This window comes from Anabrus simplex, chromosome 5, assembly GCF_040414725.1.
Source record: "Anabrus simplex isolate iqAnaSimp1 chromosome 5, ASM4041472v1, whole genome shotgun sequence".
Taxonomy (NCBI): Eukaryota; Metazoa; Arthropoda; class Insecta; order Orthoptera; family Tettigoniidae; genus Anabrus; species Anabrus simplex.
Window position 1 is genome coordinate 306035314 of NC_090269.1, and position 16010 is coordinate 306051323.

At 38.4% G+C, this 16010-nt stretch overlaps 1 protein-coding gene across 10 annotated transcripts in view; it reads right to left on the reverse strand.

Moving 5' to 3' along the window:
- The window catches only part of ClC-c (chloride channel protein 3), a 376006-nt gene that overhangs the window by 167451 nt on the left and 192545 nt on the right, over window positions 1-16010 (reverse strand). For 4 of the 10 annotated variants that reach the window (XM_067147496.2, XM_067147490.2, XM_067147493.2 and 1 more), the window contains 2 exons: window positions 10730-10756; window positions 4577-4938 (listed from right to left, as the gene is read on the reverse strand). In XM_067147496.2, the coding sequence (XP_067003597.1) occupies window positions 4577-4938; window positions 10730-10756 (389 nt within the window). The remainder of the gene's footprint in view (window positions 1-4576; window positions 4939-10729; window positions 10757-16010) is intronic. The other 6 variants (XM_067147491.2, XM_067147497.2, XM_067147494.2 and 3 more) reach the window with 3 other exon arrangements.

Genomic DNA, 16010 nt, shown 5'->3' on the forward strand with positions numbered 1-16010 from the left:
TACAAACAAACACATTTTACCAAATTAAGCGGGTAGATGTATTGGTTCAAACAATTTTTCAGTTTCAGATTTTCAGTTTTCTCTTATACAGTACTAGCAAGATACTTGTGCTTTTCTACAGTTTTAAACTGAAAGTTATCTTCCAAAGTTTTAAAATTTGGAGAGTATACTGTTAGCTAGCCTACAAAATGCACACTCAGTTCATACCTCAAACAGTTTTGGAGGAATGATTATGTATTTTCAGATCTTACACTCATTTGAACCCCGTACAATTGGGATGTTTTAAAACCATATGTTATTTAAAATCTAGGGCGTAGACGTGACCAACCTGTGAAATTTCAACTTTGTACACCGAACAGTAATGGAGGAATAAATGTCTTGTTTAGGGGTAGAATGCTTTACAAATATTTCTATTTAACACCTAGGACATGGGAGCCCAACTTTCACATAAAATTTTAAGTTCATGCGTGAAACGTTTTAGGAAAAATGAATATTGTGAATTTCAGAGTCAACCCCCATCTAAACTCCTTAGGGGAGAAACATTTCAAAGCCAGGCTGAGTGGCTCAGATCGTTAAGGCGCTGGGTTTCTGAGGCCAAGTAGACAGGTTCGATCCTAGCTCAGTCCGGTGGTATTTGAAGGTACTCAAATACGTCAACCTTGTGTTGGTAGATTTACTGGCATGTAAAAGAACTCCTGCGGGACTAAATTTTGGCACCTTGGCATCTCCAAAAGCCATTAAAGTAGTTAGTGGGACATAAAATCAGTAACATTATTATTATTATTATTATTATTATTATAACATTTTGAAGTAGGCTATATCATACATGACACGTAGGACATAGAAAATGAATAACCTTCTTGTAAAATTACAGCTTTGTACGTCAAACGGTTTTGGAGGGATGAATCATTTCGTTTCTGGAACTAACGTCATTTAAACCCTTAAAGATGGAATGTTTTAAAATATTTCCTTTTTCACACCTAAGATTTAAAAATATACCACCATTTCAAATTTTGTTTTAGTATGTTAAATGGTTTCAGAGGAATGAATGTTTTTGTTTCTGGGTCTTAACCCCCATTTAACACCGTTAGGGATTCATCTATTTTCTCTCCATGCAAATGCTGGGCAGTAACTTAATCAACTCCACAGTCACCTCCTTCCCGATCCTAGCCCTTTCCTATCCCATCGTCTGCATAAGATTCGTGTCGCGATGACGTAGAGCAAATTGTAAAAAGGATACAAATAATTTTTTCAAACCTTCTGTTATTTAAGACCTATGATATCATTTGAAATGTCATGCTCTTTTGGTGGCATTATTTGATTCACTCTTAAGTATAAAATTTACGGCAATAAATTCATCATAAATAATAACATCCCTGGATGTTCGCTCCATTCTTCCTACTTACATTTGTAACTCGCAGCACAGTAACTTATGAAAGTCTGCTAGAGCGCTCAACCTCGGGACTTGTACGTTCCCCATTATCCATGGACTAGGTTGCTGGTAACTAGCCTACGTATAATGCAATATGGTAATTTCCCGTTGAAATGGTCTCAAAATGAACTTGAGCATTAATGAATAAGCAGCCTGTAGTGTTAAATCATTGTTTCTTCTTCTTCTTCTTCTTCTTCAACCTAGCGTTTTCCCGCAGATGCAGGGTCCGCTTTGTAGTTTTAAATGACCAATGTCATTAAGAGCCATATGAAATCAAGTTTTACAAAAAGTCCAAACCACATTCATCTCAAAAATCTTACGTGCAATGATTGGTGTTAGAACTTTGTCTGATATGGTGAGAAGCCAGTGATGTCACTTGGCTATCATGCCTCACAAATAATAATTAACTCTGTCTACAAAGTCTTCAGAAGACTCAGAGCCTATAGTAATTAGGAATTACACAACCAGCAGAAAAGATATGAGAAACAACATTAAAGACATACATAAAAAATACTTTCTAATTACTCGTAGATCATATTTTACTTCGTATTTGATTGAGAAATGAAACAAATCATTTATAGTACATGTGTTCATTCTCTGATTATGAAAACCTCATAATTAATAGCAAAGCATTTTAAGAATCTATTAATTTCTGGCTTTACAACATGGAAAATGTGGATAAAATGCATCAAAATTAAAAACCATTAAAAAAAATTGGAAGTATCAGGTCACAGTCTAAATATTACCCCAAATATCAGATATACAGAAATATTTAAATATTAAAAGTAAAACATAGTAGTAAAATAATAATTTTTCTTATGACTGATTACTAAATAACACTCCTTTAGCAGATGAATCTTTACTTATGAACTAAAATACAATTAAGCATCCTTTAATTGAAGCACTACCATTTCTTGTTATTTGGAGTTCTTCACAAGTTAATCTGGATTACTGCATTTTCGAAAAGAGATAGTTTACCCGGATCACTCATTCTTTACTTTCCCCACATGCTACAGATGGTCGGAAAGGGTTAAAATGCAAATGTTGAAGTTGGGTATTTTCACTAATGATGTGTGGATTTGTTTCCACGCATGCTTTTAAATCATTGTTACCAATCCTCAATATGCATTCTATATTTTCCTCATCTTGGAGACTCTAGTCCCAGGCACTAAGTCCTTCAAATTGATGCACTGCCCATTCTGAAGGTGAGTCTAAGCTTCATATCTTCACCACCTCATGATATGAATGCTACCTATTACTTAATTTGCAACATTAGTCAAGCTTGCTGTAGCAGTACAGATGTATACTGATATAAATATCATCCCTGTGAACTGTCAGTTCGCATTCACTGCTCTAAAACGCTGTTTGGCATCAGAACTCAAAAACAAAGCATGTATTTCGCTCTAATAGCTTTTATAGAGTGAGGTCAAAGGTGGAAGCACAACTGAAAGTGAAACAATATAGTTTTTGAAATGGTAGGTAGACAACTGGCCTCATTTTTGCAAAGTGACAGCCAACATAGAAACGTTGGGTATGGCAAAGATTTGATCTTGATATACTAAAAAGCAAAGGCTTACAGCAGTTTTCTAAGCGAGAGGGTATGGTGGACACACAGAAAGAAGGGAGTATTTGGGGAAATAATCCAAATGATAAAAGCTATGTACAGTAAGAGTAGAGTAAGGACACAAGTAGGGCATTCTTATGATTTTGAAGTAAAAACAGGGCTGAGACAAGGAAGTATGTCACTCTTTTGTTTACATCATGGATGAGATTATGGAAGGAAAAACAAGAACATATTTGTTTGCTGATGGATGATAATGATACCAAATGAATGTGTGGAGTGAAAAAAACTGAAGAATGGGGAAAATGAAAATTAGTAAAGAGGAAAGCAGGGAAGTTGTAATAACAAGAAAAGAGAGAAGTGGAAGAGGTACTAAAGATGTTTAAATACTTAGGATGTGAGATATCCGAAGACAGGAGGATAAGACACGAGATCAGTAGTAGAGAGTAGTTTGCAGTAAAGCTCTTTCAGAGCATAGGAGGACTAGTGTGGAATTACTGTGTGACATTGGAATGTACAGTAAACCTTACAAAAGCTGCTTTGTACCAATCCTGACATATGGAGCAGGAATGCAGGTGACCGCCATGGCCGAGGAAAGCAAAATATAGGCAATAAATAACAGTTAGGTTCTTCAGTCTGTCGAGACTAACTTATGAATACATAAAATTTAGCAACTACCTGAGAAAGAAAAAATTAAGTGTTTTCTTTTTTTCAGGTATAATTCTGTTATATGTTTTCCTTTTGAGGCAGTTACTAAATTTTATTTATTCATAAATTAGTTTCGACAGACTGAAGAACCTAACAATTATAAATTGAAAAAGTCAAAACTGAAAAGAAATGGCTTCAATTATGACCAAAATATATATATTCTGTATAGGCAAGCAAAATGAAGTTCCTGCAAAGTATGCTGGTAAAAACAAAAAGGAATCATGATAGGAATGTAAAGGTAAAAGGGAAGCTTAAAATAAACTCTTTCAGTGAAAGGAAAGAATAGTCACATTTGAGATAGTTTGGTCACCTGCAGAGAATGGAGGAAGGGAAGAAGCCACGACAAGTGTTTGAAATGAAAGTAAAAGACATTACACCCAAGGCAGAAACCTAGAAAAAGATTGTTGGAGCAGGTTAAGGCAGATTTGAGAAGAAGGGTGAGATGTGGGGAAAAGTTTTTGAACAAGAGTGATGGAAGGATAGAAGCAGATGGAATCCACTGATCTAGAACTCAAATGAGATGTAATTGAAAAAAAAAAAAAAAAGAAGCAGCTTTCATTTGTATGGTCCCTCAGTTGTCTCAGTGTATTACTGTATTCTCAGTGTATTCTGTTATACCACATGTTAGATGCCCAAGTCTACAGTCGTCCTTATCAGATAGACTGTTAATGTATTCTCTACCTCATCTTCAAAGGAGAAACTAACAAATGTGAAACAAAACTTTACTATCTACTTAGAAAATGAGCGACTCTAGAGGATGTGAAGCACGCTGGCAATCTAGCATGCTAATTGTTGTCACCAAAACAAAAGTCCCATTTGGAAGCTACTGTAGTTGGTTAACCTGAGGATAGAAAATAAAACTCCATGAATCTTACCTGTGAACAGTTGCCATTGTCAAATGTAGTTTCATTGGATGACCAGCAACACTGCTCCCTGTTGAGCCAAAATGCTTGAGGGCAGATGCCATATTTCAGGTCCGACATCCAACTCGCACCAATATCAATAACTCCAGCAACAACGCCTGTGAAGACACCAACGAGCAGCACACACACCCAGCCAGACCAGGCATCATGAGCGCCTTTTATTAGATCGCATATCGAATCCTGCCTCTTCTTCACGATGTAGCGATGGCGCATACGATCGCGGGCTATGTCTCGTTGCCAGTCAATCGTGTGGAAGTCATCATACTGGCCAATGCCAGGGATATCATCTGAGTCACCTGGAAATGCATCCCGGCCTACTGGCAAGTCAACATGTTGTTCCACATGTTGCCTTACTCCTAACAAAATATCCTGAAGTATGTAAGCAAACTTAAAGCTGAACTTATTTTTTAGAAACAATAGAAATGTATTATTTACTAAGTGCTAAAGGCGAATGAGAATTTATACCAATATAACAAAGAACCATAGGAACCTTTCTTAGGCAATGCAACAGCAGTTCAAAGAGCAGCAATGATTTAAAGCAATAACATTGTTGGCAGTATGAATTCATGATGGTTAGGAAGAAATCAGGTGAATCAACTCAGACCAATATTCACTCTTATTTTAAGAATGTTCCCTCATTTAATATACTGTCATGGGGTTCTAAGAACAAACTTTCAAATTTCATAAGTTTAACAGGTCAAAATTTGTTACATGTGTATAGATCAACAGGAAAAGAGAGATGGGTGAAAACAGACATACAACAAAATGTGTTTTCTGCAACTGTATGTATAGGTTTAAGAAAATTAACATCTCTCTTAATGCTACAATATAAGTAGCCTATATAATTAACTACAATCTGCAAAAAAAAATATACATATCAGTGTTCTCCCTAGAAAGTTTCGTCAGCTGAGTGGCAGGAATGAGCAGCCAGGCGGAGAATACTACATAAAAAATGAACATGCTAAAATTTCAGTTTATTCCTCCCAGGTATTGACAATAATATCAGACAGGTATACATTAACTGCAAAATATAACTATTTTAGTGTTATTATCACGAACAAGATATAAGAGTATTTCGAACTTCTAGCGTTCTACTGCTCGCTCTTTTTATATTTGATTTACAAGTTGCTTTACGTCACACCCACTCAGGTACGTCTTAGGGTGACGATGGGATAATAAGGAGCTAGGAGAGGGAAGGAAGTGACCGTGGCCTTAATTAAGGTACAGCCCCAATATCTGCCTGGTGTGAAAAAGGGAAACCACGGAAAACCATTTTCAGGGCCGCCGAAAGTGGGGTTCGACTACTGCTCGTTCATAATCACATAGGGCTAACACCAGGGCTTACCACTCGGTTGCTGTGGAGTGCCAGACGGGTTTTGTGAAGTCATGCGGAATCGAATGCACACATGCGATTCCACGTTAATCCAGACAACTGCTCGGGTACTACACTACATGACAGTCAAGCTAAACATTTAACCTCCAATGTAATTGAAGCAATTCTGCTGATAAAAGTGATGTATCGTGTAAATAAACAGTTTTACAGTATGTACAATTTAATTTGGAGCAACCAGTGATTCAAATATGTATAAATATTATGTAATTAGCAATTACCTAGGTTATGTTAGCTGGGCGGCCTGTAAAAACGGCATCAAAAAGGCCCTAGGGAGAACACTGCATATAAGTAACTGTCAGTTTTAACCAAAATGTAGTTAGTACTTCATGAAGGAATAATCTATTACAATACATGAAGTGTATTTAAAATAATTTTAGTCATCACTGTATTTGGCAGCAATCACATCTTGAGATGAAAGTGGAAATTTTTAATTTTTTTTTTTTTTTTTACATCTAGTAAACTGATCAATATTTAGAAGAATTAAATGTATCAATGCTCCAAATTGAAAGCAGAGAAGAGAAGAGGATTCTAAGGAATAAACTCTTACGATTCAAACTCATAACATTTGAACAAAGGAAGTACACCATTGCTGACAACCAAAGGGCAGCCAGGTCCGACAGAATGAAGAAGTTTTTGGAGCAGACGAAGCTGAAAAGCTGACTCTATTTAATACTATCAGACCTTAATGTATAGGACTGATTAACATGCTCCAATGGGGGCATAAACTATGGGGGGGAAAAAAAAACCTGATCAATATAATCAGTAACAGATTAGTCAATTTACTTTGAAATTCAAGAGTAATTCAAAATGTTCACATCAATCCCTTCAAAAACATTTAGTAATATGAGATATTCGCAACACATCCATAACCATGTACAGATCTTGTTTCGATCCGTCCATTTGTTCCCTTAATATTTCAACATGTGTCTCAACAATTACCTTGAACATTCATTCTTAAGGAGATGCCCATAAAGCAGGCAAAGTACTGTTTAAGACTGACAACACATACAAGACAGAGGTAAACATAGCAAGAGTACCCATTTCTGCTACTGACAACATTTGAATTGTGACACTGCTGTAGGAAGGATAGTGACAAGTTGATGTCACTGCTCATGTTGGAGTAAGTCTCCAGAGTTTGAAAAAAAAAAAAAAAAAAAAAGAAATCAGGGAGGCACCAACAGTTACTGATCGACAAAACTGATAGGATACCCATGAAAAACAATTCCCAGAGAGTATCAGTATTCGTTACTTTCAGAACATCATAGGCTCACTGCTACTAACTACCACCTTGTTTTACCAGGACCTTTGGAAGGCCATCAGAATGAATGTGTCAGCTCAGACAGTGCAAAATTGGCTGCACAATGGAGGACAGATATCAAGGAGGCCTGTGCTGAAAACTCCTCTTAAACCACATCATAGGGCAGCTCAAAAGAGGTGAGCAACTACTCACAGCCCACGGCGTCAAGAACAACGGAAGCGCAAACTGTTTTCTGATAAGGTCATCCACCATAAGCTTGCACTCACACAATAGGAGCATTAGAGTTTAAACAGATGATCCAGTGATAGATAGAATGACCCTTTAATCTTGGAGTGCCAGCAGAGCAATAAGTGGTAATGTTAAACTGATCGACGTGATAATGCCCCCTGCCAGGAGTATGTTTGGGCAACATACCAGTAAGCCTATAAGTCGTATACAGAGACAGCATCTCCAACCTGTAGTTACAGGATTTGCAGCTACTGAAGGGGCTTTACATTAGTGGATGGTAATGCTCAAATCCATCGAACTAGAGAGGTCAGTCAGCTCCTTGAAATGAATAGCATACACTGAATGGAATGGACAACATATTCTGCAAACATGAAATGTGTTGAAAATGCACGGCACGTACTGAAGAGAGCAACTACCCACCATCCTAATCCTGCTAACATTCAGTAACTGACCTAAGTTGCGATCCAATAGTGAATCCAAAATATGTTGGGATACTTCAGTGCTAAGTAAGCCTCATCACCTCTAAGCATGCTTCAGGGCCCGAGACAGCTATAAGTTGTACTGATTTGTCACATAATGAGCGATGATTGTGTGTTCGAAATTCTACATTACCAACTTAGTGATTTTGTTGCACTTCTGCTACTTATGCATAGCTAACTGTCTCATGCCAATGCTATATGGAGGGATGTATTCACTACTGTGTATTTCTGTGGTTGTTAGTAGTGTGGTGTGTTGTATGTAGATGAAGAGAAGTGTTTTAAGATGAACGGTTCCTGAGAAAGAGGAAGTTAACCATTTGCAGTAGAAATCCCTGGTCTGGCTGGGAATCGAACCTGGGGTCCTCTGAACCAAAGACCAGTACACTATCCATTCAGCCAAAGTGTCAGACTTGTAATGTACATACATACACACACACATTGTAAAATAAAAAGTGCACTAAACAAGAAGAAAACATTTTTTTTAGCATTATATTATAACTTCTCTAAAAGCCTGCCTGGTGGCCATGACTGTTAAGGCATCAAGTCTATATGGTCTGACACCATATTTAGCCGGTTCGAGTCCCGCTGATCAAAACAAAATTTAACGGTCAGAATGTTGGCCAGCAGAGAATGAGAGGTGGTGATATACATCTTCTATCACCAGATTGTATGACAAAAGCCTGGATTCAATTCCAAATCTCTCCAGTGTTCATATGGAGTGAGGGCATACGATGGTGTGTATGAAATTCATCCGTTGGATGGCAACATTAAGCCTTGAGCAGACCTCTTGGCGCTTTTTGACAGGCTATGTGCCAGCACCAGGTTTCACCCCTCTCTCTTCCTACTATCATAATACCACGTCATTTATTTAATCTCATTAACTTCTGTGATGATGTTGACATCAGGAAGGGCAAGTCGTAAAAATTTGCAATGAAGATTCAACTTGCTTATAAGCGAACCCGTAGAGAAACGGGACAAGGATTAGATATACATAATTGTAACTGCTCTACTTTTTACCCACATCTGTTGGAAGCAGTGATGATATACATTCTATACCTTGAAATTTTTTTTTTATATGTGACTTTTCCTTTACACTTATACTATGTATGTATGCATGCACGAATGCGTGCGAGAGCCCAGATAAGCAGCCCATTATGAGGTTGGAGATCCATGGTTCAAGTAAAAAGGTTGTGGAGGTCTGAACGTAGAATCGATGTGACACTGGATGCAAACAGAATTTAAAATGCCATGGTAAGTCGCTAACCATGAGTAGTATCAGTACTGCAAGCAGCCAACACTGAGAACATTGTTCACAAAACAATCACAAGAAGTCCACTGAAATATATTCATCAAGGATCTCATGAAAGAGGCCCTCATATCATACAACTGCATCAATTTTGAAGAAATATCTCTTCTGGAGATTTAACACGTCCAGCAATTGTTTCCTCGGTACAATCGAATTTGCACAATATTTTTTAGGATAGTCTGATGACTGATCCGAATCGTTTAATATTTTGAAGTTGGATGATGTAGAATCAGTCTGGCTCCATGGCTGAATGTCAGTGCCAGAAGGTTCTGGGTTCAATTCCTGGCCGAGACAGGAATTTTAATCACATCTGGGTTAGTTCCTCCAACTTGGGGACTGCATGGTAGTGTTTGTCCTGACACTTCTCTCATCATTTACACACACAATACAGCATGTTATGAACTACCACAGAAACATGTAATAATGAACACATCCCTCCACACAGAGTTGGTGTCAAGAAGGGCATCCAGATGTAATACAAGACCAAGACACATGTACAGCACAGATCACACCTGCAACCCCACCAGAATATGGGAAAAGCAATGGAAGAAAAATAATAAGTGTTTTGATGTTGTTAATACACAGCAATGAATGCCAAAAGATACTGGGTATGCTCAAAAATTATGTTTATACAAAAGGGTCCATCAGCACGTGATGTTCCCGATTGGTTGCACTCTAGTTTTCCTTATCAATAGACTGGCAGATGTGGCAACAAAGGCAGCCAGCTCACTTCACAGATCTGATACCCAATGATCTTTTCCCCAGAGGGTAGACCACGGAGGAATATAACAAAGGAAACCACACAACTTTTAAGAGCCGAAAGAAAAAGTTTCTGATACTCAACAATGTTCCACAACTTCCTGCGGATGGCAGTAGCTAACATACCAGTTTAAGGAAATGTTAGAATCAATATACAAATTAAGAAGTCAATTAAAACTATGGAGTAACTAACCAGAGATCCTGAACAACTATAATTCTGTCATTAGTTATTCAAGAGTTACATTTTTACAGCATCACAGACACATACTCAGTATCATTTCAAGAAAGCTTACATACTTCAGGATATCAGTTTATTAAGAACTAGACATAAGACTGAACTAAGCGATTAACAATAAATTTTATGCAATATTTTCTTTAAAGCATTACATTATATTTTTGATACAGTGTTAACTACTTTATTAATATTATTACTTGGCTTCACAACTAATATGCCTTATATTTTACTTTTAAACACTCAGTACCATAGCTACAATTGCCAACTGCTTCAACTAGAGAGATCTAAAGAAGACTGTGTAATATTTGATGGAAGGAATGTTAATTCTCTGAAGCTACTTGGATATTATCATTTGTAGCTGCTTAAAAAAGGAAAAAAAAAAAAAGTTTCCAATATTACAGCCATAAGCTAGCTTAGTGTAGAGCATGCATAGTTGCAGCAACTTACCTTGCATTCCAGAAAATGTTACCCCACCTTAAAAGAAAATAAACAACACTAACAGCTAACACCAATACAAATGCAGTACACATAAACTAAAGGGCAATTACTTCCATCCACAAAGCCCACTTTCATACTAAGCTTCATTAATACAAACATCCATACAAATAAGCTTAACTGTTACTGCAAGAATTGGCCTTAAATGAAGGAATGGCAAGAGTGAAGTAGTCAGACATGACCTCCAATGATTCACACAAGTTCTTTCACGTTTACTACTTTAATAGAGCATCTCGCAACAGCAGAACTGCTCTTCAACCTTCCCATTCCCTTACACTAACACAATCTTTGTAAACAGGGACACTCAATAAGACACAAAAACACTACAGAAGATTTTTCGTGGAAACTATATTGATATTAACTTTTTTTTTTAAATCTGCTTTACATCGAACCGACATAGATAGGTCTTATGGCAATGATGGGATAGTTAAGAACTAGAAGTGGGAAGGAAGCGACCGTGGCCAGAAGTAAGGTACAGACCCAGCATTTACCAGATGTGAAAATGGCAAACCATGGAAACCATCTTCAGGGCTGCCGACAGTGGAGTTCGAATGATATAGATGTTGATTCCCATAGGGAATCTGAAATATTTGTCCCGAATGAGTAAATTTATAATACCAATATAAATGGTCCGTTATTGGACATTATAAACTTTCCAGCTAACTCATTCCTGGTTGCCAGCGTTTCGCCCTCGTGTGCTAGGGTGGGCTCGTCAGTTGGTACCTAGCACACCTACCAATACGCTGGCTAGTGCATACCGTGGAGGCCACTGCGTAGGCTACTTGGAGCCACCGGCAGTGTCAATAAATTTACTCATTCGGGACAAATATTTCTACATCATCTGATGGCCAAGCAGGCATCAATTTTTAGTAATGAGAAAAAGTCTCAGTGCATTGACACTGCCGGTGGCTCCAAGTAGCCTACGCAGTGGCCTCCACGGTATGCACTAATCAGTGTATTGGTAGGTGTGCTAGGTACCAACTGACGAACCCACCCTAGCACACGAGGGCGAAACGCTGGCAACCAGGAATGAGTTAGCTGGAAAGTTTATAATGTCCAATAACGGACCATTTATATTGGTATTATAGTGGAGTTCGAACTCGCTATCTGCTAAATGCAAGCTGATAAGTTACACGACCCAAACCGCACAGCCGCTCGCTTGGTTCTAATATTAACCCTCCAAGTGGCAAATGCCTGATATCAGGAGTTTTATGCTTTTGCCCAGTGGCAACCTGTTTATTTTATTTTGATAATCGAATTATTATTTATCGAAATATGCTAATTATGAGTCAAACGAAGGAGAAATGTTCAGCCATTATCATGAAATAGTTTTGTACAATAGAATGTTGCACTAATTGAATGTAAAATGTTGCCAAAGTAGAATCATAATCCTGCTCTGTTGTGCTAGCTGCTACATACTCAGCGGCCGGCCACACGTATGTCTCAGCTGAACCAGTTATATTTAGTTGCCAGTTTTCCTTCCGATATCAACTTGAAGCCTTGGTATGTATTAATGTCAGCAATACTGAATCATTTCCTCGTTTTTCTGGAGGACTGAATTGCTAGCTAGCGAGATAAATTTCATATCAGTCGTTAGAGAGAAATCTTGTTGACATTGTCAGGAGTAATGTTCAGCTCTGTGTTTGTGCCTCTAAATATTGTCGTAATTGATCTATATAGAGTTGGCTTTGCTGGAGACAATGGGTACCGTTATTTCATTCACAGATAACTGGTATACAAAAATCCCCTTGGCTAACAAACTACTTGAAAGGGATACGTACCTCACAGTAACAGTGAATAAATCTTCAAAGGGGTTGTCTCAGATTGTTTTAGGCAAACCGTTTACTTTAGGCAAGGCGACATTCTACGGTTGCTTATAAAGAGAGGAAAACACGAGAACCAGTCTATTGTCTCACAACTGAACGTCACGCTGAGGACAATACTGTAAGGAGCCGAAAGGGAAATGAAGGGCGGATCCTTTCAAGAGTTCAAGGGTTGAAACCACTACTACAATTTCTTCATGTGAGTGTAGATGGTAAAGATATGTGCATTTACTATGTCACTTGTTCCAGACTGACCAGAAGGTACTGAAAGCAAATGTTTTCAAATATCCCAAATATCCCAGATATGGCATTATGTGATACATATGTCCTCTACCTAACGAACACTGATAAGCCTTTAGCAAGACGAGACTTCATGGTCAGTATAGTTAGGGAATTGCTAAATGAGCATTTGCCAATTCCAGTTGTGAGGACAACAACAGGTAGTGCAGGAGGCCCCTCTCATGCTCGCAAAAAACTGCCACAGAATAAAAATCGCCTATGTGGTGTGTGCTTGCAAGAGAAGAAGAAGAAGAAGTCTACATTCAGGTGTCCAGGATGTAACGATGGTATTCACCAGGGTGTTACCATCAACTAGTGCACTTCTGGAGGCCTGACAGTCGTGGAGTAAAAGAAACACCCACCCAAATGACACTGAGTGAAATGTACAAGTGGTAGTGTTCAATTGTTGTATACATTGTTGTATATTTTTTCCATCTAAGAACATTATTATAAACTATATACCAGTACGTAACTATTTACTATGAACTGTTGCACCTTTTGTACATGTCATTTTTTTTTAATTTACCTAAATATAAACATATTATATATAGCAAAACGTTTGCAAAAATAAATAATATAAACAAATTCAATATATTTTTGGTCTTACATTCTTTGGATGATAAATGACTGCTTTAATATATTCATTTTCTTATTCCTTGTACTTTGGACAATAAAAGGGTGTGCTGTTTTAGTATGTATAACATGTCAATGATTTTTGACACAATTTATACTAAGAGTCTGCGCCAGTAAAATATAGCTGCCACTACAGGGTAAATGACCGCCACTTCAAGGGTTAACATTCATTTCACTCTTATCAGGGATTAACACAATTTAATAGTCTCAACTCACAACTATAGCAACATCTAATTGCTATTCACGGGGTTACAAGTTCTGTATATCAATGACTTTGGCAAACATAGCATGCTTAAATATATATGCAAAACTGTAAATTTTCTCTCGTAAGTTTAGAGCCTTAATTGTCATAGCTTCTTGCAGAATAGGTTACCTTTGTATGGGGAGAAATAAATAAATAAATTAAATACTGGGGTATAAGTTCTGCAATGAAATTAATTGCTGGTATAGATGGCTCTTGGGCAGGTAAGGGTGTATTATGCCCGAAGGCACGTCCGAACCTCCGCAGAGGTGCGCCTGAGCCGGAGTTTACGTACGGTCGGGTGGCCAGTTCCATTCCGCTCCTCCATTCCCTTAACCCCACCAACAGCGCATAGCAACCCATCCAAATCTCGACCATGCCCAATGTTGCTTAACTTAGGAGATATCATGAAATCCGGTGTTTCAACACGGCTACAGCCAAGGTCCAAAATTTTCTGCAAGACTGTACTAAGCATGAGACAGGGTAGCACATCGCATTAAAGTACTAACTGGTACAGAACATATCCATTCAGTATGTGGATTCAAATTCCACTTCACCATCCTGGTCATGGATTTCCATAGCTTTTTCCATTTCAAATCTAAAAGAATGCTCAGATACTCCTTTTGTGAAGTCATGATAATTTTCTTCCCAATCCTAACCCCCATCCTTCAACAAAACCACAACAAAGACAGGCCTCAGAGTAAAAGAAATTATCAAACAGAATACAAAACAGACCACGTTTGAAGCTTCTAGGATGAAAGACTACTACTACTACTACCACCACCACCACCACCATCACCACCACCAAACATTCTTCAGAACCATTCTGAAGTACTAAGAGGAGATTATACTAAGCAATATTTCTACTGACAGTTCAGGTTTCGCCTTACCACGGGCCATGAATGGGTATATTTCACGACAAAACCCAGTTGAATTGGCATCACAGCATATCTAACAATTAGGGTTAAACAATTTTTTTTTCTCCCTAGGTACTTTTGGCTTGCATGCTAGCACCTCCGCTTAAGCGCTAGGTAGCTACACGGAAAGAACCCTACACCAAATGCCACTATTCATCTCACATGCATAATCTCCACATGAGGATAATTCCATCACCAGCCTGAAATGTACCCTACTGACAAGAGGCATCCATTGCTCCCGAGCTTGGCTATGCACTTGTACCATCACATAAAACACACACTCATTTTCTCCACTGCTGCACCAGACACTCATGGTCAACTCGTGTTCACACACATACACAGAGTCCTTAACTGCTGATAGCACCGCAGAATGCTCTGTTTATGTTATTTTGTTTTTATGTGATGGTCCTTTTCTGATCACTCTTCAGAATGCTGTTTTCCTCACACACTACGAATGTTCTGTGTGTGTCCCTTTGGACATATGAGACACGTGTTAGCAGTAATTGAGTTTGTTCCGTACTATAGCAGCAGTGATGCGTTCCGAGCTCTACCAGTGCTGTTGGCAGAGGGGGTACAAGGCATCAGATCAAGAGAGGTAGTGGCCAAGTGAAGAGAGCTAAGTCATCCTCACCAGCACCCCAATCCAGCATTGCGGAGGTTTATCATTTAGACAGCAACAAACAATGACATTCCAATGAGGGTGTACCCCATCTTGTTGGAAGGCATAATTCCAGGAATCAGCATCCAACTATATAAACAATCACAAATGCAACATATTTGAGTAAGATGGACACATCTCAGTCTTCTCACAGAAGAGAAATGGCTCATACAGCTTTGTAACAGCACATAAAAAAACGTTCACCTTCCGAGAATCTAGTGAAAGTGCCACAACTGCATGAGGGTTTTCACAGCCCTACAACCTCCCACTGTAACAATGAACATGTCCTGATAAATGGAAAGTTGCTTTGTCATTGCAGATGATATTCCTGGCAAACTCTCTGTCCTCCAGTGCTTCCTGCAAAATGATGCACCTTTAACTATTGCACAAGCTGCAGATGGTAAGGTTAGAAACATATCTACTGTCGAAAAATCTTCCATACCATCTACTGCACAGCTTGCACGTACTGTCAATTTTCGTGGACTGCACACGAAACACACTCTCACCTTCTCCACTGCCACACCAGACACTCACGGTCAACCTGTGCTTGCACACATAACCAGAGTCCTTAAACTGCTGATCCAACCACAGAAACATCTATTTACAAGGTGGTTCTTTTCTGAACACTCCTTGGAATGCACAGTGAACAATTACAGCTGAACTTCTCGCATATTTCAAAAGG